This window comes from Mauremys mutica, chromosome 2, assembly GCF_020497125.1.
Source record: "Mauremys mutica isolate MM-2020 ecotype Southern chromosome 2, ASM2049712v1, whole genome shotgun sequence".
Lineage (NCBI taxonomy): Eukaryota > Metazoa > Chordata > Testudines > Geoemydidae > Mauremys > Mauremys mutica.
The window spans coordinates 205,701,264-205,725,151 of NC_059073.1; the positions used below are offsets into that span (position 1 = coordinate 205,701,264).

Genomic DNA, 23,888 nt, shown 5'->3' on the forward strand with positions numbered 1-23,888 from the left:
TAGGATTAGTATTCAAAATGACCTTGACAAATGGGAGAATTGTTCTGAATTCAACAGTTGAAATTAAATAAAGGCAAGTGCAAAATACTTCACTTAGGAAAGACAAATCAGATTCACAGCTACAACATGGGAGATATTTGGTGAGGTGGTAGTACTGCCAAAAAGGATTTGGGGATTATAGTGAATCAGAAATTGAATATCAGTCAACAAAGTGACGCAGCTGCAAAAAAAGCAAATATTCTGGGGTATATTAACAGGACTGTTGCAGGTACGACATGGGACGCAGTTGTTCTGCCCTACTCAGCACTGATGATGCCTCAGTTGGAGTATTATGTCCAATCCAGGGTGCCAGACTTTAGGAAAGATATGGATGAGCTGGAGAGCAGTCCAGAGGACAGCTAATAAAATGATAAATACCTTAGGATAGGTCTATACTTACCGCACGGGTCGACGCGGAGAGTTCGACTTCTCGGAGTTTGAACTACCGCGTCTTGATTAGATGCAATAGTTCGAACTCCCACGCGCTCCGGTCGACTCCGGAACTCCACCACCGCGAACGGCGGTGGCGGAGTCGACCTTGGAGCCACGGACTTCGATCCCGCAGCGTCTGGACGGGTGAGTAGCCCGAACTAAGGTACTTCGACTTCAGCTACGCTATTCGCGTACCTTAGTTCGACCCCTCCCCCCCCTTAGACCAGGCCTTAGAAAACCTGACCTATGAGGAAAGGTTATAAAGCATGTTTAGTCTTGAGAAAAGAAGTCTGAGGGACGACCTGATAAAAATCTTCAAATACATTAAGGACTGTTATGAAGAGGATGATGATCAACTGTCCACCAGGTACACTGGAGGTAGAACAACTATTGAGCTTAATCTACAGCCAGGGAGATTTAGGTTAGATATCAGCAAAAATTGCATAACTATAAAGGTAGTTAAATTCTGGAATATGCTTCCAAACGAAGTAGTGAAATCCCCATCATTGCAGGCTTCTAATCACAGGTTGGCTAAACACCTGTCAGGGATGGCCTAGGTAACAGGTTTATTTGGTCCTGCCTCAGCCCAGGGGGCAGGACTTAGTGACCTCCTGAAGTCCCTTCCAGCCCCACATTTCTATGATTCTGTGCATTATTATTAAAGTATTTAATTGTGTTTCAAATAAATTGTGGTTTATTTTGCTTGTATTTTTACTCTATGGCCTTATTTTTGTTGGTTCCTATTGGACTAAAAGTTCTCAGACTTGCATTGAATTTTTGAGGGCAGTCTGAATGGCTAAACAGACACTAAAGGATGAAAAAAAATCAGTATTTTTCCAGCCATTTTGTTTTTAAATAAAAGATTGTTCAAACACTTTTTTGTATTTGGATATATCCAAAATTAAATGGATTTACAATTTCAGACTTGGCACATACAGTACGCAGTCTTCAGGGAGGAATGCATATTTTTCTAAGTTTGAAGAAAATCTATTGAATGAACAAGTAATGTATAAGCAAGGGGAAAGTCTGCAGTCCATTGTTTGAGGTGGTTTCTGGTGGGGGGAGGGGTTGTTTTTTGTTTTGCTGATTTCAGTGCACTCTGAGCCCTTCACCCTGCAGGTTGCGATGCATTCAGAGCCCTTCACCTATTAGAGGCAGCTCTCAGGACTGGGTCCCTAATGAAGCGATCCAGAAAAATAAACTTGCAAATGTTTCCCTAGATAGCTACATAAGGTCCAACACAGCCCTTGAGTGCCTCACACTATCCCTATATCCTAGTAAGGCCTCCCTCCCCTGAAAATCCTTTCAGATCTCAGGTATTAGTGCTAATTGTTCTCCATTATCTTTTTTTTATATAAATCTTTTTTATACTTAGGTTCTGATGGAGGGGAAGTGAATACTCTACTCTTACCAAAAGCCCAACTGGTCACTTTCCCATTTCTGCACAAAATTCTGTTTCCATACTCTGCCCCTGAGTCAAAAGATCCACACAATCTGGAGTTGCATCAGAGCACACCTAATGAATGGATCAACCAACAATGGTCTTAGGCACAAAAACAACAATATGGACGACATCTGAAACTGCTTCCACCAAATTGGCGGTTAGTTGAAAGATGGAGTTATGAACAGTTTGTGCCCCCTTCAGTTGCCAGCTATAGGGATTTAAAAAAAAAAACTGTCTGCAAATTCTTGGAATACCTGTCCTCCAAATTCAAGTCTTGTGGGAAAAGAATCACTTTTCAGTAGCTCTCAATATTTGTAAAATCAAACTAATGGTATCATGGTGCCATATAAATCAGTTATTAACTGACTGTAGGTGTCTAAAATGTTAATATGTGTCTACTTATTGGTTTAGAACCAAATTTTCTCAGTGCAACTTCCATTTCTTTGTGCATAACTTTCTTCATACCGTTTTTGCACACTAACATTCCATAAACATAAATGTCACACACTTCCTGCACAGACTCACATTTATAGATGCAAATCAGGAGCAAATTATTTTTCTACATATTAATTCTACAACTGGTACACTTACACAATAGCATGAAACATTTACACATGTACAAATGAGATTGGGGTTCAGGCCACTTTTAAATTTCTGTTTGTTATAGGCTCCAATTTCATGTGCCCCAGTTTAACTAATTTAACACATTCAAACATAATTTGTTACCAATCACTTCAGAAGACTGGCTTAGCAGGTTGGTATTGCCTGTGTGAAACTTAGCTACTTGGAAACAAATGGCAATTATGTTTTTGGAAGACCAACATCAGTAACTGCTTCCCTGGGAATTCCATAGAAGACATCTATTCCTCATTCCTCCAGTTCAGATATAGTGCAACACTCAGCCATCCCAACAATGCAATAATCCAGCCTCCAGTTGTTTTACTTATCGGGTAACCTATTACCTCTCTCCCTCTTCCCCAGCTGGACATTTCATGTAAAACTGGTCCTCATCTGTAGCTACTCAATAGCTCTGGCTTCTCTCAGCATGGTGGTACCTCATACCTCCACATACCTCACATGCCAGAGCTCACAAAGCCTAGAGTCTGGGTAACACTGGTATATGAGTGCTTGTGCAATCAAAAGGACCTAGTTATGAGTTTGGAAAACTACCATTTAAAGATAATTGTAACCATGGAGAAGTTTCTCACACAGAGTCACTTTCTTGCCAAGCCTTCCCCCACCCCCGCTTTAAAAAAAAAAGTGCTACTTCAAAAGAAGAGACACTTAAGATAATTAGAGTCTGACTATTTTAATATAGGCTGTAAGAAAGAAAACATGTAAGCCAACTTTTTTTTCCCCCACTATGTGAGCAGGAACTCACTCTCTCAGTCTTGTAGAAATAGTACCTGAGAAATAACAGATTACAGTCACCAGTCCTTCACTTAAGTAGGTGCTTACTGAGGGGGAAAATATCCAGGTCTTCTCCTAAAGACTCCACTGGCCTAAATCGAGAAATATAGACTAATGCTAGACAGAAGAATTACAGTAAAACAGCTGGGTTTCAGTCTATGTGGGAAGAGATCCACATTATCCTGGCCACCTTTCCCCAGAGTGAGTCACTTCAAGCCAGTTCACTCCTGACAGGCAATAGAGTGGTGACACATTTTCATTTCCAGCAAAAAACTTGGAGTCACCCTAAGGACTAAATAGCTCAGTGAAGTGCTAATAGAATACAGTCTTTCATCTCCATGTCACGACTATGAATACAGCCTGACTCAACAACGACCCAAAAGTTATTAGCTAGTAGTTGTTTAGTGACCCATGTGAAATGAATAGGATGGTAGTTGTTGTTGTCTTGTCCTGTGATCATCATATTAGGCCATGAAGTTGAAGAATTAGGGTGACCAGACATCCTGTTTTTAAAGGGACAGTCCTGTATTTAAGCCCTTCTACTAGTGTCCCTACTTTTTCTTAAAAATGGGCAAACTGTCTCATATTTTCTGTCTCCCCCATCCCCTCCAAATCAGTACTGGTGGGTCCTGCTGCTGGACGGATCTCTGCTCACCAGCCACCTCCCTGCCAGCAGTGAGTGTGGGGGGGTGTCCAGTGGCCGATGATGGGGGTGGAAGGTGCAAGGCTGGGGGTGGAGCAAAACTGTAGTGCGTGGGGCCCAGGGTCGGCTCCGGCTTTTTTGCCGCCCCGAATGGCAAAGGGGAGAAAAAAAAAAGCCGCTCAGTGGCACTTCGGCAGCAGCTCAAAGAGGAAGAGAGGGACTGAGGGACCCGCTGCCAAATTGCCGCCTAAGACCCGGACATGCCCCTTTCTATTGGCCGCCCCAAGCACCTGCTTCCTTCGCTAGTGCCTGGAGCTGGCCCTGGTGGGGCCAGGCCACTCCCCCTGTTGGTCAGTCAGTGCATCCCCCACTGCATGCCGGCTCTCTGCCAGCAGGACCCCGCCTCCCCATCCCATTTCCAACTGGCACTGTCTGCATGCTGATCGCTGTAGTGGCTGGTAAGTGTGGGCAGGCACCAGCCAGTTACATGTCACCTCTGCTGCCCACCCATCAGCCCTTTACATGCTCCCCATCTCTCTGCCCTCTTCCTGCTTTGCCCTTTCACCTCCCCACTCCACCCCGCTGCTTCTCCATATCCCTACCAGGTCATCAGGTATCTCACTTCCTCATACACCAACGTATGATGGGACCTATCTGGAGGTTTCGGTCCAGTTTCAAGTAGAGAATAGCTAGCAGCACAAATGCGGCTAAGTGGGGAGCCTTGTTAGTGAGCTCAGCAAAGAGGATAAGGATTGAATATCCTTGGAGACTGAACTACCTATACACCCATAGAAACGGGCTCTGTCTAGTTCAGAATTAAGAAACATGGGCATAGCAGTGTGAGGAAGATTGCTCAGCCACTGCCTAGTCTGTATATGGTCTACAGATGAAAAAAGATACTTCAGTCTCCAGGGCACTCAATCTGGCACTATTCTGAGGCACTACATTCACATAAAGAAACAAACAAACAAGTCATAATTACCCTCTCTTCTGCTTTTTGGGCTCAGCCATATTCAATAGGCAAACTTGTGTTGTAAACAGTACAGAATTGCACCACTTCATTGGGTGAAGATGTGCAGGAATTCTGATTTTTCCTGATTTTGGAGTGCTTAAATTTGCTACCTTAACATTTGTCAGAGAAAAACTCAGTTCTTGCTTTTTCTTTTGGGTGCAGCAAAATCAAATACTTTATTATTTCTTCAGTAATTACAATGGAGGGAGAGAGTGCCATAGGACACAGGGTCGCCCCAGTCCCGGACAGGTCTCTCAACTGGTAAACAATTACAGCAAGCCTTTATACCTTTGTTACAGACAATTTCTAGCAATAATACAGACAGTAAAAAGCAACAAATACATTTTGTTTATACATAAGCCTTTCTGCTATTTTATTTGTCTTACTTTTAGAAGACGCCAGCCTGCATATTTGGTTATTAAGTTGCAAGGTCGTAATAACTTTTTACACAGTTCTTTTTCTTTGCCTTATACTATTTTTGCTTTTATAAGTCTTACGTCATTAGGGTCACAGCTAGCCTAACTCTTGCTAACTGACTGACATGCATTAAAATTCCCTTCAAATCCTTGTTAATTCTTTCCCTGCTTCCACACATTTTAAAGGTAGATTTTTGTAAGTAATATCAGTATAGCTTCTTTTTATGAATTTACTGAGTGCAGATCATCATTCAGATAAGACAATACTCATTTTTGCTGTTCTTCCAACTTTAATAGTTAACTTTAATCCCCTGGCCATTTATCCTACCAGCTCTGATGGACCTATATGCTGGACCCCCTACCATAGGTCATTAAAAAGGTAAATTCTTAGTCCATAGTTTTGTCTAACACTGAAATGTGACTGTCACAAGGTGTTTAAATCCACAAGTCCTTTGTCAACACCTCAAACAATATCCTTGCAGTAACTTTTTTTCACTTCATCTCCTCTCCTCTTCCCCAAAAGCCATGTGGAATAGTTACAATCTCACTTCACAGTAGAAATCTAATTAGGGGTGAGGAAATACCTTTCATCTAATAAAGTCCTCACATGTTACAGCACATCACTCACAAGGCTGTTCCTATACTATCGCATGACTAGATAGGTATCTTAAATAAGACATCCGCTGACCACTCAGATAAGAGATTCTCTACAAACCCCTTCTTTAAAGGAAAAGGACACAGAACAGGCAGTAAACTGCTATCAGAGTTCTTAAGATGGTCCATTGTTTGCCTCCAATTTAAATTACATAGAAGGTAATATGGCCCCAAATTCTGAAGAAAACAAAATAGGCAAGAAGCAGTTGGGGGAAGGGGGGCAGCAAGAGAGATAACAATGAGCACAAGTCAGAAAAGGAACACTGCCTTGTTACTCTGTGCAAGATTCAAAAGGGACTGGACTTTTGTATGGATATCACAAATATCCGCAGCTGTTATAACGAAATACATCAGCCTTTTTTTGGAATTGATATTAAAACTCATGCTTCAAGGTTTAAATCAACCTCTAATTAGTAGAGACTGATGAGACCTAGATGGGGGACAGATTGTCCTACGTCTACCTGCTGCAGGGTTCTTGTACCTTCCTCTGAAGTATCTGGTGCGGGCCACTGTCAGAGACAGGACACTAGCCTAGATGTATCTCAGATCTGATCCAGTAGGTTCCTTCCCCTTTCCTCCCCATGACAAACACCCCATCTTACCTCACTCAGTTATGCTTCGTTCATTTTGGTTTTTTGAAATGGAGGAGAGTTGATATAGGAAATATTGCATATTGACAACTCATTTATACAGAACAATATGACTCCTGTTTGATGAAGTCAGGGTGGTATCCACTAAAGGCCAAATATGCTGCTGACAGCAGCAAGCATGACACCATTGCCTTCTGTGGGACTGCACCTACTTAAACCAATGATGAATTTAGCCCATTATTGGTAAGATCTTGTAAGGTAGAAAGCATTTCCTGCCAGGCACTGAGCAGCCTCAACCACCATTAAACCTAATTCCGCTCTCACTTGGGCTGGTGGAAATCAGGAGCAATCCCACTGAAGTCAGTGAAGTTACACCAATGTAAAAAGATGTCATAAAACTGTTTTAAATGAGAGAAGAGAGTCCATGGACTCCACTGGAAGTTGAGGCTGCTCAGCACATCACAGGAGACACTTAGTCCGCATAGGGCCTGTGAGATGCTATTTCCAGTGCATTTTAAGGATAAAAACTTGAAACAAAAAAACTTTGAACATGCTAACTTATTACAGTAACAATGATGATTTAAAGTAGAGTTAATACTGAGCAACACTTCTATCAAAAATGACTTTTTCCCTGAAATGTTTTTATTTCTTTGTAGTAACATTAAAAAAAGAGGTTTCTAAAACCCCATTTTGTTCCTTTTTCCTTTAGTTTTTAAAACAGGACATCTGTAAGTGGTACTTATAAGACACTGGATGTCTCTATTGAAACTTAAAGCACCCATCACATAATTATTACTGATATTTTGCCCATCTATTGTGATGTTAGCAAATAATCAAGTCTTGCACTTCACTGATCTTAGAAAACAGCTTAATGAAGTAGGTCCTCTCTCTCAAGTGGTATTAAGTTCTGATCTCAATGCAAGAGCATATGAATAGCCATACTGGGTCAGACCAATGGTCCATCTAGCCCAGCATCCTGTCTTCCCGGCAGTGACCAATGCCGGATGCTTCAGAGGGAATGAACAGGACAAGGCAAACTACTGAGTGATCCATCCCCAATCATCCAGTCCCAGCTTCTGGCAGTCAAAGGTTTAAGGACACCCAGAGCATGACCATCTTGGCTAATAGCCATTGATGGACCTATCCTCCATGAACTTATCTAGTTCTTTTTTGAACCAAGTTATACCTTTGGCCTTCAAAACATCCCATGGCAATGAGCTCCACAGGTTGACTGTGTGTTGTATGAAAAAGTACTTCTTTATGTTTGTTTTAAACCTGCTGCCTATTAATTTCATGGGGTGAACCCTAGTTCTTGTGTTATGTGAAGGGGTAAACAACACTTTCTCCACACTATTCATGATTTTATAGACATCTATCGTATGCCCACTTGGTAGTCTCTTTTCTAAGATGAAGAGTCCTAGTCTTATTAATCTCTCCTCATAGAGAAACTGTTCCATATGCCTAATCATTTTTGTTGTCCTTCTCTGTACTTTTTCCAGTTCTAATATATCCTTTTTTTGAGATGGTGCAACCAGAACTGCATACAGTATTCCAGGTCTGTATGTACCTTGGATTTATATAATGGCATTATGATATTTACTATCTTATTATCTATCCCTTTCCTAATGGTTCCTAACACTAACATTCAAATAGCTTTTTTTGACTGCTGCTGCACATTGAGCAGATGTTTTCTGAGAATTATCCACTGTGAAATTGCATCCCATAATGCTTTATAGAAATATGCTTATGAATGTAAATTGACATAACTGGAATATGTTTTATGCTAGATATGCCATGTAACATATCTTTGCAAAGGTTATGATCTACTGAATATATTCATCCTATTTGTATGCATATACCATTTTATATCTGGAGTTATGAGTGTTGGCTCTATGCTTATATTTAAAGTGCTTGCTGTAGGAAGCACATAAGACAGATTTGGTCAACATAGAATGATGGTATTATTCAAGTAATTGGGAGTACTTAACCGACAATGGACTTTGGGAGATGCCAATCCACATCTGAGTTTTCCTGGGACCATTCAAACTAACATGTAAACAATGGTGTCGGCCTGCAAAAAGCTGAATCATTCATAGACATGTGACTTGCCCAGGTGACTGCAAACTCTGGTTAGTTTCCACTCACAAGAGAAAGACTATATAAGGCCCTGGAAGCCCCTCCATTTTGTCTTCAGCTGGCACAAAAGATAGTCTCTCCACCCCAAAGAGATGCCTGAAAGAAACTGGAACAAAGTACAGTAACTACGGGGGTGTGAGTGATTCCTGGACCCAGACTGGGAAGGAGTCTAGTTTGTCAAAGAAGCTTATTGGAACATCTGAGGGTGAGATTTACCTGCATTTAGCTTCCTACTGTAATAGGCTTAGACTTGCGTGTTTTATGTTATTTTGCTTGGTAACTTACTTCATTCTGTCTGTTATTACTTGGAACCACTTAAATCCTACTTTTTACATTTAATAAAAATCACTTCTTGCTTATTAATTGACCCAGAGCAAGTAATTAATTCATGGGGGAGTAAACAGCTGTGCATCTCTGTCTATCAGTGTTATAGAGGGCAAACAATTTATGAGTTTACCCTGTGTAAGCTTTATACAGAGTAAAATGGATTTATTTGGGGTTTGGACCCCATAGGGAACTGGGTATCTGGGTGCTAGAGACAGGAGCACTTCTTAAGCTGTTTTCAGTTAAGCCTGCAGCTTTTGGGGGACGTGATTTTTGTGGGTCTGTGTTTGCAGCAGGCTAGAGTGTCTGGCTCAACAAGGCAGGGTACTGAAGTCCCAAGCTGCCAGAGAAAACAGGCTCAGAGGTAGTCCCAGCACATCAGGTGGCAGTCCCAAGGGGGTTTCTGTGACCCAACCAGACACAGCCACAATGACTCCAAGGTCTCTTTCTTGAGTGGCAAGCTAATTGAGACGCCATCATTTTGTATATATAGTTGGGATTATGTTTCTCAATGTACATTACTTTGCATTTATCAACATAGACTGTCATCTGCCATTTTGATGCCCAGTCATGAGAAATCCTTTTGTAGCTCTTCACAGTCTGCCTGGGACTTAACTATCTTGAGTAGTTTTGTATCATCTGCAAACTTTGCCACCTCACTCTTTACCCAATTTTCTAGATCATTTATGACTACGGTGAACAGTATTGGTCCTAGATCTGGCTGCTGATCTGGGGGACTCAGCTATTTACCCTCTCCACTATGAAAATTGACCATTTATACCTACCCTTTGTTTCCTGTCTTTTAACCAGTTACTGATCCATGAGAAGACCTTCCTTCTTATCCCATGACTGATTACTTTGTGTAAGGGCCTTTGGTGAAGGCCTTTGTCAAAGGCTTTCTGAAAGTCCAAGTACATTATATCCACTGGATTGCTCTTGTCCACATGTTTGATGACACCCTCAAAGAATTCTAATATAGATTTGTGAAGCATGATTTCCCTTCCAAAAGCAGTGTTGACTCTTCCCCATTATATTATGTTCATCTAAGTGCCTGATAACTCTGTTCTTCATTATAATCTCAACCAATTTTGCCTGTACTGACATTAAGTTTACTGGAATGTAATTACCTTTTTTTTAAATTGATGTTACATTAGCTAGCCATCGGCCATCTGGTTCAGAGGCTGATTTAAGTAACCGATTACATTCCATGCTTAGTAGTTCTGCAATTTCATATTGGAGTTCCTTCAGAACTTTTGGGTGAATACCATCTGATCCTGGTGACTTATTCTTTAATTTATCAATGTGTTCCCAAACCTTCTTAAGAGGTATATAATCTCATCATGACACAGATGCAATTGCTAATCTCCATATACACAATTTCAAGACAAGGACAAGAGTATGCCCTTTCATAAGTGTCAAGCTAAAATCCCTCTGGGGTAGCCCCAAGAAGAGAGGTTGGACATGGGTCCAGTGGGATAGTAGGACAGTCCTTACAACTTGGTAAGTTTGAAGGTAAAGCTATTCTGGGGCTTCACACTGTAGATGGACACACTCAGATGACTTTCTCTGTAATGGGACAAATCCTAGGATGCGAAAAGCACAACCATACATTATTCTTTGCCCTTTGAAGGTTTATGCTGAACCAATTAGTTCACTGGTGAGAGCTGTCCCAAAACAAAGCCAACTGAATCATCCAGTCAGGTCTACAAAAGGCAAGCAAAGACAGGTGCCATGCCCATATTTTAATCATAGTGGTGAGGACTTTATTAGCCATCCACTTTTCATTACACGACATAACCCATAGGATAAGTTTATGCCCCTTGCCATATGATTCTGATATGAAACCCTATGCAAGATCAGTAGGACACATACAACAGATGTTGGCCAATAGATGTCATATGAAAATCCTGTCTCCTGTGTTCTTATCTCTCTGTAACCCGATCTCAGCAAGAAACAAAAGACTGTCACTCAGAACCAGCCTACCATTTGGACCATCAAATCCCCAGTTCCCAAATACATTGCTCTACCTTCTCAATTACACATAGCCATGAAGAGTATGTCAACTTGGGAATGGAAGTAGTGCTATAGAAAGCAATTGTGTTGTGAAATCTTCAAATAAAGCTTGAACTCCAACAATCAGGGGAGAGAAGAGCGTGTATTAGTGTCACCTACCCTATATATATTTTGCAAGTTATGACAATAATAATATGCCTTTTGAAGACTGTACTGGTAGTTACAATATCAGAGAGAAATACTTACAATACAAGAACACTTGGTGCATTTGTTTCCTTCAGGCTGAAATTCCTTCCCTTCATGGTAATGTCTACCTTCAAATATACAACCTGAAAAGCAGACTTTGGGTAAGCGTGACTTAGATCGGGACACTTTGTTTGTTACATGATCGTACTGTAGAATTATGAGAAAAGGAATCACTTCATCCTTTCAGTGATATGCATCCAACAATAAAATGTCATTGCAGTGCAGTAACCTGTGTAAGCCTTGGGAGCCCTAAAAAGTTAGTTTGGTGCCAGAATGGAGGAGGAAGAGCTTTAACAGATTTACAGATAATTTCTTTTATGGCAGATAGTTTGTGCCACATTAAAAATGGGAGTCCTGGCACAATCAACTTCTGTTTACAGAAGATTTCACTTTTTTAACACAGTGCTTGTCCACATTAAATTTGGATAGATATAATAAAAAAGGGTTTTTAAGGTCAGGTTTGACAAAGCCCTGGCTGGGATGACTTAGTTGGGAATTGGTCCAGCTTTGAGCAAGGGGTTGGACTAGATGACCTCCTGAGGTCCATTCTAACCCTGAAATTCTATGATTCTATGAAAAATTAAACATACCAAGCCAATTATACCACTAGAGCAGCAATGTTCTCCTAGTTATATAGTCCTGTACAAACTAATTTGACAAAACTACCCACAAAACAACCCTCCAAACTCTCTCTTTCGTTTATTGCCTAGTCATGTCATATATGTTAGGCCTAAATAATCCCCTGCACACTCAACATAATCCCCATGTTCCCACTCCCAAAACAACCCCCTTCCTATCAATGCTGTGACATGTGACTCCTGGCCCCTTTTCATTCGCCTTCTATACATTCATCCCTAAAACATGAACCCCAGCCAGACCCTGCACAGCTGCCAAAACCTCTGGCCAATACCTCACACATGAAAAACTAGACAAGCTGCATTCTAAACTGTTTAAACTCTTTCCTATACTATCACCCTCCCTACTCCACAGCATTAAAAAGTGTGTCCCAATATGGGTGTTAAAAAAAACAAAAAAAACTCACTCTATTCCTTATGCCATTCCATACATTCTATTTTACTGGTCCACATTTCAGTAACTTCCTTCCTAATCCCTCCATTATAGTGGATACTTACCAAATCCTAATAACTAGAAATATTGTGCACAGATGGAAGAGTAGAGTCCCTAGGAAATCTTACCTGGACAGGTGGGGCAACACATTCCCGGCAGCTCAGAAGGGTTTTTGCAATGAACAACACACTGCATCTCAGATTCTGTTACCACTCCTTCCTGAAAGGTAACAAACCAAACTAAACACAATAATAAGGAGAAAAAACAAAAAAACTGGATGCACAATTAGTGACAAGATATATGCTGTATAGCAAAAAGTTTTTAAATCCCCCTTTCTTTCTGTATCTGCAGCTCACTATCAAGATTCAGATTAATCCACACTCAAAAGAGCACTTGAATCTCCCTGACTACAGCCATGAGATTTGTCCTATAATGCATCAGGTAAGAAACTAAGCACCTTTTTAGGAAAAAGAATTCTTCTTTATCAGGGGTCCCCACCCATAGCAAACTTGGAAATAATCTGCCATGTAGCTTTGATGTAAACAGAACAGACACAAAGCATTCCCTACACTCTCCCCTCAGAGGAAAAGGGCTTAGAAAGGAGATAAAAGCATCTCATTCTGTAGATGGGAGCCTCTTATCTAAGATGCACCTCCTGATAGGTACTAGTAAATTATCATTTCCTGCACTTCTTGTTGAAGAAGCCAAAATCCTGCTGAATGAATCTGGGCAAGAGAATCTGGATGCAAAGTCTGTTTTTTGTGAACATACCTTTACATTTGTAAACAAAGGAAGCCTAATTTTCAAAATGTGAGCACGTAGGGTAAATAGGATTACCCGGTTCTGACTCTTGGACATTCAGACTGGCACTTAGACAAATAGGTTCTCATTTCACATGTCCAATACTGATCGGACCATCCAAATGTAAGCTTTGAACATCTTATTATAAAGAAAGTGTATGGCTATATGCTATTGTTGCTCTTGTTTAATTGCAGCCCATAACATTCTCAACATATGCACATTTTAAAACTGGCATGCTTTCCTTTTACTTTTTCTCTGTAAAGAGGTTTTGTGGACACAACCAGTTTTAGATGCCCATGAAAATCATTGACACAGTAGCGGGCCTTAGCAAAAAAAAGTATCTGACTACCTGATGCCAAAAGGTACCCATAAAGATCCCTTTGAATATTTCCAGTCACCTTCAAAATATTTGTGCAGAGTATTCAAACTTGGTCATCTACCTTCTTTCTAAATGTAGTACTGCCCCATCAGTGTTGGGTCACAAGAAAATGCAGTTCTTAGTAAAGGGTTTTTAGCAGAACTTTGTATTTTCACCCCCAAAAGATTGTGATCAGATCCATTTGTATGGACAAACCTAGAGACTGCAGAAACATCAATTTGTCAGTTACCTGGCTTGTTCACACAAATGCAATGTGTGTGTCTGCAGATGAATACTCTTGTGGATTTTATGGGTGCAACTCAGGAAGGCTATAAGAAATGCAGTCCACTAGGTCTACAAATCAGTAGCTAAGGGAAAAGAAATGGGTTGTTTGTTGGTTTATTTTAATTAGTATTCCAGGTTGGTGCGTCTCACAAACAGGTGCACACTCATATTTTGTTAAAAGTCTAATGATTGCTGAGAAAAGCAAAATAATTCTCGTGTTCACACTAGCACTCCATCCCTAGCTCATCCAGGTATGTTTTAGATTAGAATCACAGTATTTAAGATAAATAAGCCTGTTGTTCTGAACGTTGCACTATAGTTGGTCACAACTGGATGAGTTAAGGACAAAGCAGCAGCCTTAACTCTGAACTTGATCTCTTGTTTTTCTTGGCTTAAGAAACTGAAGAAGATTTTAAATGTATTGTTTGGATTTAATACAAAGATACAGACTTTGCAAAGAAAAAGCTAACAATTCTGCATTTGTTAACTTCATGACTTCCAGTCCTTACCTGACATTGATATGCAATACATGGATTAGCTGGGGCTTGCCATTTCAGGGAGCTGTTGTAGGTGTTTCCTTCAAAAGTGCAACCTAGAGAAAGAGAGAAGCAGCACAGTCTCTTACTTTAGGATCACATGATGTTCTGGAAGGAAATTGGTAGATTTCTGTAGAAAAGATTTTCAAGCTCAAGCTGCAGAAAAGGTTCGTGTAAGGAGGACAGAGCTCAAGGCCTACTGACAAGACCTCCCCACGTCCAGCCAGTTGTCCACATATGGATACATTGTGGTGCCTCTCTTCCAGAGCTATGCTATGAGTACTTTGGTAAACACCCTTGGGGTGGCTGAGAGACAAAAGGGAGGCACTCTATTTTGATAATGTTCTTGGCCCACCGTGAATCTTAGGTACGTCCTATGTGATCGGATTATAGCTATGTTGAAGAATGCATCCTGAAGACTGAAAGATGGGAACCAGTCCCTTGATTCCAGAGTGGGGATTACTGATGCCAGAGTAGCCATCCTGAATTTCAACTTCTTTATGAACGCATTGAGATGTCTTAGGCCAGGTCTACGCTGCAAGCCTATGTCAGTATAACTATCTCACTCAGGGGTGTGAAAAATCCATACCCCTGAGTGACATAATTATACCAACCTTAACTGCCCCTTCTGTGTAGGCAGAACTATGTTGACAGGACAGCTTCTCCCATCAACATAGCTACCGCTCTTGGGGAGGTGAATTAACTATGCCAATGGGAGAGCTCTCTCCCATCAGCATAGGAATATCTTCACTTAAGCAATACAGCAGCACAGCTGCATCAGTGAGAGTAGACCTGCCCTTAGAACCAGGATTTGTTGCCACACTCCCTTTTCCTTAAGGATGAGAAGGCATCTGCTATAGAAGCCTTCTCCCTGATATTGATGGTGAACCTTCTCAATAGCCCTGAAAGCAAGTAGCAAGGACCTTTTGTTATAAGAGGACCTCATGAAAAGGGACAGGGAAAGGTGATTGGGAGTAGCTGGTGTCTGGAAATGGATAAACAAACTAGTGGTCTTAAAAACATGCCAGTTTTAAGAATTGGCTGTAGTAATTGAAGATCTCTCTTTAAAATCATATATATGATCTTGGAAGAAATATTTTACAAGAGTTAAAACCTATAGATAGTTCTATCTTCTAGTTCATAAATCAACGAGTAACAATGCACAGATTGGCTAGTGTAGAGATGGTAGCAATATGATGGGCAGGAGTTTAGCAATGTTCCCAAGGAGATGCAAAGAGGACCAGGTTAAAACATTAGCATCACCTTTAAATGACAGAACCACATAAAGATAATACCCTTGTGCATGGCATCACAAACGTGGGTAATGCGGCCTGCTGTAACAGTTAAAGGGCGATATTCTCAGTTGGTGTAAATCAGCATAGTTACATTAACATCAATGAAGCTATGGCAGTTTATAAAAATCATTAACACAGGCCAACCATGGAAGAGGTGTGGATCCAGGGCAATGAAGCTCAAGCCTTGGTCTCAAACATCCAAGCAACGAAGAATGCCAAGAGGATGGACTTGTTTTCCTTGTAAATGTGGAGGCTTAAAGTCAAATGAAGAAGTCTTTAACTATCAGTCCCCTTCGTAATTTTAATCCAGGCAATTACTTTACTCAGATGAAAATTAAAACAAAACCAAAAAAAAAAAAAACAACCACCACACACACAACTTTGTTGAAGCAGGCAAAGAAAGAGAGGGTTTAAGTGCAGCCATTTAAGTGTCAGAGACAGAGCAACTGTTCTGTCAAGTCTTAGCCTAATATCATGAGACCTGTAGAAGCAGGGCTCATGTCAGAAGCAAGTGGAAAACAGCAGAATAGTCAGTGTGACCTACCCTTGAGAGAACGATGTTTGAGAAGTGAAAGTGAGAAAATACTGGAATAGATAGCAAATAGCCTAAATCAGGGGTCCCCAACCTTTTTAGGTCCAGGGACCGGTTTCGTTTGCCGGACCCTCCGCAGGCGTGCCTGCGGGAGATCCAGCTGAGCCGCGGGACGAGCGCTCCCTCCGCAGTCGTGCCTGCGGGAGGTCCGCTGCTCCCGGGACTCAGCTGGAGCTTCCGCAGGCACGCCTGCGGGAGGTCCACCGGCTCCAGTGGAGCTTTCGCCGGCGGGCCTGCGTAAGCTCCAGCTGAGCCCCGGGAGCAGCGGACCTCCCGCAGGCACGACTGCGGAGGGAGCGCTCGTCCCGCGGCTCAGCTGGACCTCCCGCAGGCATGCCTGCGGAAGCTCCACTGGGTCGGTTCGCGGCCCGGTTTCTAAGAGGCCGCGGACCAGTACTGGGCCGCGGACCGGGGGTTGGGGACCCCTGGCCTAAATCAAATGCAGATGTTTTTAATTAATGCATATCACAAAGAGGTATAAATGCTTGTGTCATTTTGCTTGTACTTTGGAGAAACTGAGGCAGAGATGCTCTGTCAGCTGTGTTCTTCCCTTGCAATTGCATGTCCTGAATAAAGCGGTCTGTGATTTTGTTGATTCCAACCTGAGAGTGGAGTTCATTTCTTCAACAACTCAGAGGCATAATCTTTTTTAAAAATTAAAAATAGAAAGCTAAGCATACATAGGGAATCCAAACAGCATGTTTTCCCTCAAAAAGTGATGAGCATATGGAATTAGTTTCTAGGAGAAGCCGCTGGAGTAAATGGCATAAAATGGGATTTAAGAGACAACTGAGAAGTCTTTCTGGAGGAGCAAAGGATGTTAGGATATAGTAAAATAGCAGGGGGTGGAGTATGTTCAATGTCACTCAAAAATGGAACAGGCTTGTAGGGTCCAACAGCCTTTTCCTGTTGGTTAAAGATAATATGCTTTTTTAGGAGAATCCCTTAAAGCACTTATCCAGTAGTGCTGGTGTAGAACAAGCTGGAAGCTATAGCAATACAGTAATTACAGGTCTTTTTATGAAAATAGGGGCCCATCACAATATTGATTCTCACTGCTCAGTTGCCTCAGACAGGGACTTTTATATGAAATGTACACGATTGCTGGGGGCTGGGGAAGGTCTCTTCAAACACACACTTTTTTAAAGCAGATCTGTATGGATAAGGCCTGTTCCAAAGCTACTGAAGTCAATGGAAAGACTCCCAAAGAGCTGTGGAACAGCCTTAGCGGGACAGCAAAAGAGGAATATACAGAGACAATAAAATGAAAGAAATTACAATGTTACATAAACAGGCATAGATTATCTGTGCCCTTCCTCCTCAAATCCCACTAAAATGGTTATTTAGAAATTTGTTCTTCTTTTCAAAAACTTTCAGCAGTAAAAACTGGGATTCTTTTAGGGAATACACTGAATTCAGTGTTAGTGGGCAAGATTGTCAGTACTACGGGTGGGAGCTGTCCTGTTTTCTGATAAATCTATTTCATGTGGGCATTTCATGAGGAGATCACCCATTCTCAGAAATACCAGGCGAGACAGAGCAATTTGAATAACTGATTTAACTATAATTTCAAATAATTTGATTATTTGTTTAAATCACTGATTTAAAATCAGGGTTGGAGTTTTGTAAAGCTAATTTGAAAGTTTAAGATATGGCATTTTTAGATTAACATTTATAATGAATTAGGTTATAAATACTCCTCTTTAAAATGTTACTACTGGTACAGTCTCTTATTTGTCTTCTATAAAACTGTGATAGGCAAAAAAGACACAATATTGCAACTGAAGGCCCTGATGCTTCAATCACTTAAACAGATAAGAAACTCTGCTCATATGAAAGGGACTCAAATGAATAGTCCCATTGTTTTAAAACTAACATGTGCATAAGTGTTTGCAGCCTCTGGGACTAAAATTGTATTAATTAAAAATGTCTTAATGGCATAAAACCTTTGTCACTTCAAAATAAATTGCTTCAGTGTTAACAATAGAAATTGAAACAAACACATTCACATTGTTATTCTGAACTGTTTGTACACAGAGGCCAAAATTTTCAAAATAGGAGTCTAAAGTTAGGCTCCTAAAACCATATTTTGCCACCTAAATGTGGTATTTTCAAAAGTACTTAAGTGGTTTTAGCGTTTCAGCCTTCTTGACTTCTGGAAGGCCAACATGGGCCCAGTTCTACAAATTGCTGAGCACTCTGGTCCCCATTCAGGGAAGTGCTTAAGCATATGCTTGATTTCAAGCACTGCAGTGGATCCATTCACATCCTTCAAATTAAGGACCAAAGACAGAGTGCTCAGCACCTTGCACAATGGAGCTCTATATCAGAATGTGGGACTGGCTGCAACATAACTCCAGCTATTTGCTTATCAGTTTTGTGTGTGTTGTATGTACAGTTAATGAGACTCTGGACTGATCTTTTCCTTTATGGATGAGCATTTTAAACATATAACATAGTAGAAAAAAATATTTCTGTGCAAAATCTGAAAACAAATTAGGAAACTAATAAAGGCAACAAGGGTAAAATTTTAGCAATTTTAAATTAAGACTCCCTTTGATTTCACTGGGGCTAGGATTTCACCCTCAGTCTTTCTCACTTAGGAAACCAAGTGGCAAATACTACTCCTCTTTCAGTACATAACAGCAAACAAACCCGTAAAGAATTTTATTTGGATTTAATCCTAGTTTGTTTTGATTTGACTCCACATTGCAGAACAGGGGGCACAGTGCAGGTGTCAAAGTGATGAGAGGTGAGATGCAGACAGAGGTTTTAGTTGACCAGAATCTTGTAAGTGAAAGAGACAAGGAACCAATGAAGAGGGGTTGACATGGTCAGAGCATTGAGAAGGTAGGATTGTTTTAGCTGCTGAATGTTAAGAAGACTGAAGATGGGATAAAGTCATTGAGGCTGGAGAGAAAGTAGTTACAATAGCCCAGGTGAAATTTTCATGTTCTTTTGACCAGAGGCATGCCCCTTTGCCTATAGTTGTGTCCTTTGTACTTTCCAAAACTGCACCCATAACACATTCTTCAAAATTAAAAGAAAACAGACTACATACCAGCTAGTGTTCCAGACCCTTACTTTCAATACACACATCTTTCAGCTGACACTGCAAACACAAAGCAGGGCCTTCCGAATCCACTTAATCATACTATGGAAGTTTGAGACTCTCCTGAAATCAGCTGAGTAAAACCCTTTCTGCTTCAATAAGCTTATTCATCCAGGTAGAATTCTGCCTACTACATGATTGAACACACACCATATTTAGCTCAGAAAGTAGCAATATGTGCAATGTTATCAGTGAAGGTATTGCTGTCTCTTCTGCATAATCACAGACCATGATGGAATCCCTCTTCAAGATCCTGTAAACCTAATTCTCACCAGGATTAAGTCAACTTTTGCTAGCCATTTATTATCTGAGGGGTGGGGGGACCATGTATAAAAATCTAGGAACACCAGAACTCAACTTAAATACTCAGTTTAAGTATTTAAATACTTTGTTACCTCAGATTAATACATACTTAAAGGACAGCATTCAGGACCAGACTAGACTGATTTCAATGGAACTATGCTGATTTACCTAGTTAAGATTCTGACCCTAATTTACAGTCCCTCCTATTTCTTCTCCTAGAAATGCTGGTTTATTATTAATGTAAAATATTAACTTTCCATTATCTGTGGTTTTGTTCCTATAAGCTACCTGGGTCCAAATTGTTCAGATAAGTACTGGATAAGCATACAAGCTTTGAGTTGCTTATCTGAACCACACCAAACCACTGAATCTTTTGAAGTTGGTCCATTGTGGTCTATTAAGTGAAAACTACTCAATAGCTGCTAAAGTAACCTGATAAAGGCAAACTGATAAGGACCTAAATCTAGACTATCTACATAATAAATGGAGGCAATATAACTAAATGAGCTGTAAATTACCGCTTTAGTTATTTCAGTTATTACAGCTTTAGTTATTTCCTGGCCAGAGCCAGAAATGTAAACCAGAGTCATAAGCCAGAGGCAGAGCCAGGGATCAGTACCAGAGAAACAGAAGCCAAATGTGAGAACCATAAGGTCAACCAGAGTCATAAGCCAGAGGATAGATGGGGCTGCAACAAGGGCAAGCACAGCTGCAGGCATGGCAGAGGTTAAGCAGCTACTGGTCTGCTGTGGGGGCCGGGCTTATATAAGCAGGGTGGCTAAACTAGCAGCCAGCCAGAGCTGTGGCCACTCTGTTGGTTCCAAGCCAGTGCAGCTGGGCTCACTGGTTGCCTAGCAGCAAAGTTAATCAGGGAGCAGGCCAGTATCTTGTCTTAGCTAGTCCAGACCCTGACAACTCTGCATCTGGGAATGAGCCTCCCAGCCTGGGTCCACAGACTTGTATTGGCAGCGCTAGCAAGCTAAAAACAGCTGTATAGATTTTGTCACTCAAGCTGGAGCATGCACTCTCAAGGCAAGCCACCTCAGCCCCCCAGGCTTGAAAGCCCGAGCTCCAGTCGGAGTCACAGTGTCTACATAGCTATTTTTAGCCTGGTAGCTTGAGCTCCACTAGTGCGAGTCCCAGATACAGACATACCCTGTGTGTGTTGGCACACTTATTTTGGAATTAGAGTACCCTATTTTGAAATAACTTAGATCAATTTTTTACAGTTTTCCATTTTTTAAAAAATGGAGTGTTTTTATTCAAAAAGAAGCATGTTCTCACACTGATTTGAACTGATGTAACTAAAGATGTGAACTACAACTGAGTGAGTTTTTTCTGTTCCATTTACCGTGCAGACAAACTGGACAGTCAATAAGCCACTCGTCATCCCACCCACCCAATAAGAATTTTAATGAAACTTTTTTCCTCCTGCTCTCTAGCGGCACATGACAGTAGTACTCCAAAGAGAAAAAATGGGCTGGAAAAGATGGACTAGCATACTAAGGCTTAGACAGTGTCCTCAGGAGTTCATTAAAAATACGACTTTATTACTCAATTTGACAATGCCCAACAAGATTCCAGCAGGAATTTGTGCTTATTTTAGGCTAATGGGAATTCTATAGACAACTCATTTCCCATAGTCCCAGGAGAAATTTATCAAATTAACATCAGATTAACATACTGTAGGTTGGCTCCATGTCCCCTGTTTCTAAAGCATCTTTCTTTTCCTATTTTTCTTTTTTCCCCTCCCCTTCTATTTAAAAAGTAACCTCTGTATTGGCATGAAAAATAAACATCAGGATAAAGAAAACAGTCACAAGACAGGTTTTATTTATTTTTTGATAAATTATTCCTCAGGGAAATTCCCAGACAAACTAGCATAGAAATATCAGATCAAGCCAAAACCCCCTTGCAAATTCAGCTGTATGTCACTGACATTAAACCTGTCGGCCAAGTTAAGAGAACTGCAAATCCCATATGTGGATATTATTAAATCTATTTTCACATATTTCATAATGTTAAAGAAAGAATCACTGACACCTCCTGGCAAATGCTGAAATTCTACGTGGAGACAATTCTGTATAAGTAATGTAGCTAGTCTTCCTCTTCTGCTTTTTATTTATGTGCAAAAAACATGTTTCTTAGAGGCTCATTTGTTTCTGCTGCTTATACTTCCCTTGGTGTGATATACACACAGAGCAGAGAGCCTGTGCAATCTCCACCACACCACTTAACCCCAACATTCAAGAGACAAATCCAGCTCCCTCCTGCATAGCCACAGAGTCCTTTTTGCAGCTGAACCACTGCAGTTCCATTGCACGCAAGATGTGGATGTGGAGGAGCCACATACGGGGCAAACAGCATAGCATAACAGCAGCTGGGTATGGTGCCAGCACATGGGTGGGATGGGGTTAGGGATTTACATCTGCATAAATCCCTCATTACTCCTCCTCCTGACAAGGAAGATGCCATATAGTTATCTATGAAGGCTACCTCAGCCCACCGTGCATATATCCAACTCCCAACCCAGCTACTAATGTGGGGTGACAGAGGATTTAGCTTAAGAATGCTCTGAGATAATATTTACCCCTTATGCAGAGGACCACAACATTTCAGTTTGAATTTGGGCTGCATGAGGGGCCACTGATAAAGACCCCTCCACAGCCCTGTGTGTCAAGGAGTAGTTCTCTGCACTAGCCCTACATAGTACAACGTGCATGGCAACAAGGAGGGTGGGTCAGGAGAGAGACCCCAGGGATCTGCGTTACATGGCCCCATAATATTGTCCAAGAAGCTGCAGCTACTACCATAGTGAAAGTGGACATAACAGATATAGGTCTGCCCTCTGCCCCCACTCTCTAGGCAGCTGAAATTCACCTTCGCAGATGCCCTATATTTCACCTGTATGCAGTCAAATGAATTCCACTCTTTTACAATCTGACATGAACACGGTAGAACAACAAAATGTGTTATTAGAGTGCCACTAGTTCCTGAACTTGTACAGTCTTTAAACAATGGAGAATTTCACATTTCATACAGTAGATAATAGATAAGCACAAAAAAAAATAGGATCTATCCACATGCAAAGATTGTAAGAGTCTTGCCACAAAAGTATCACAAGGTCCCAGAGCTCAAACTCAAATATCTACAGAGCAATTTGACAGACCTGCAGCCCGAGCCCCATGAGTCCAAGTCAGTTGACCTGAGCCAGCCACGGGTGTTTAAATGCTGTGTAGACCTACCCACAGCAGCCAGAACCAGATGCTTCAGAGGAAGGTGTAAAAACACCACAGATATAGGATAATCTGGCCTCCCCACTCTCCTACCTAGAAATGTTAGGGCTCATTCTAATCTAATAGTTACAGACTGTTTTAAGCCCTGAATCATGAAATTTAACATCCCTTCCAAAAATTTTGTTTTCGTTAATTATAACTAGATATTTTGATATTCAAGAAGGCTTGCAGTGTGTCATTGCCTGTGCTATAATCCACTTCTGTGACAAAATAGGATTATTTTTAAGGATTATCAATGGAGCATATATGTCACAAACACTTAAATCATTACAAATATTTTTAAAATTAACAAGTGCAGAACAGAACAAATTGCATATAAAGAAAAGTAAAAGATAGCACCAGACTCAGCCTACAACAACATATTTAGGGCTTGTCTACACTATTGTGTGGGGTCGATCTAAGATACGCTACTTCAGCTACGTGAATAGCATAGCTGAAGTCAACGTACTTAGATCTACTTACTGCGGTGTCTTCACTGCAGTAAGTTGACAGCTGATGCTCTCCTGTCGACTCCGATTGCGCTTCTCATTCTGGTAGAGTACTGGAGTCGTCAGGAGAGCACTCAGCGGTCGATATAGACGTGATAAATCGATTCCCACTTGATCGATCTCTGCCCACCGATCCAACAGGTAGCGTAGACAAGCCCTTAAAGTAACAAACACCCTTAGCCTCCCACATACTACATCTTTGCACGGCACTCTCATAGCCATCCAGGAGAGATGCACATTAGCAGGAACAAAGAGTGGAGTATGGCTCACAGTTATAGTACACACATCTTATCCATCTCTGATCCACTAATGACAAACACTTATTCAGAGAGCAAATAATTTATTTTTAAGAGATGGAGAGAGCCCCAAATTAAAATGACATCTGTCCAGCTAAA

At 41.1% G+C, this 23,888-nt stretch overlaps 1 protein-coding gene across 1 annotated transcript in view; it reads right to left on the minus strand.

The window, feature by feature from the left end:
* Positions 1-23,888, minus strand: part of BMPER (BMP binding endothelial regulator) — a 212,142-nt gene that overhangs the window by 156,095 nt on the left and 32,159 nt on the right. Inside the window, exons 4-6 of the mRNA XM_045003070.1 lie at positions 14,381-14,463; positions 12,556-12,646; positions 11,360-11,442 (exon numbers count right to left, since the gene is read on the minus strand). Coding sequence (XP_044859005.1) covers positions 11,360-11,442; positions 12,556-12,646; positions 14,381-14,463 — 257 coding nt within the window. The remainder of the gene's footprint in view (positions 1-11,359; positions 11,443-12,555; positions 12,647-14,380; positions 14,464-23,888) is intronic.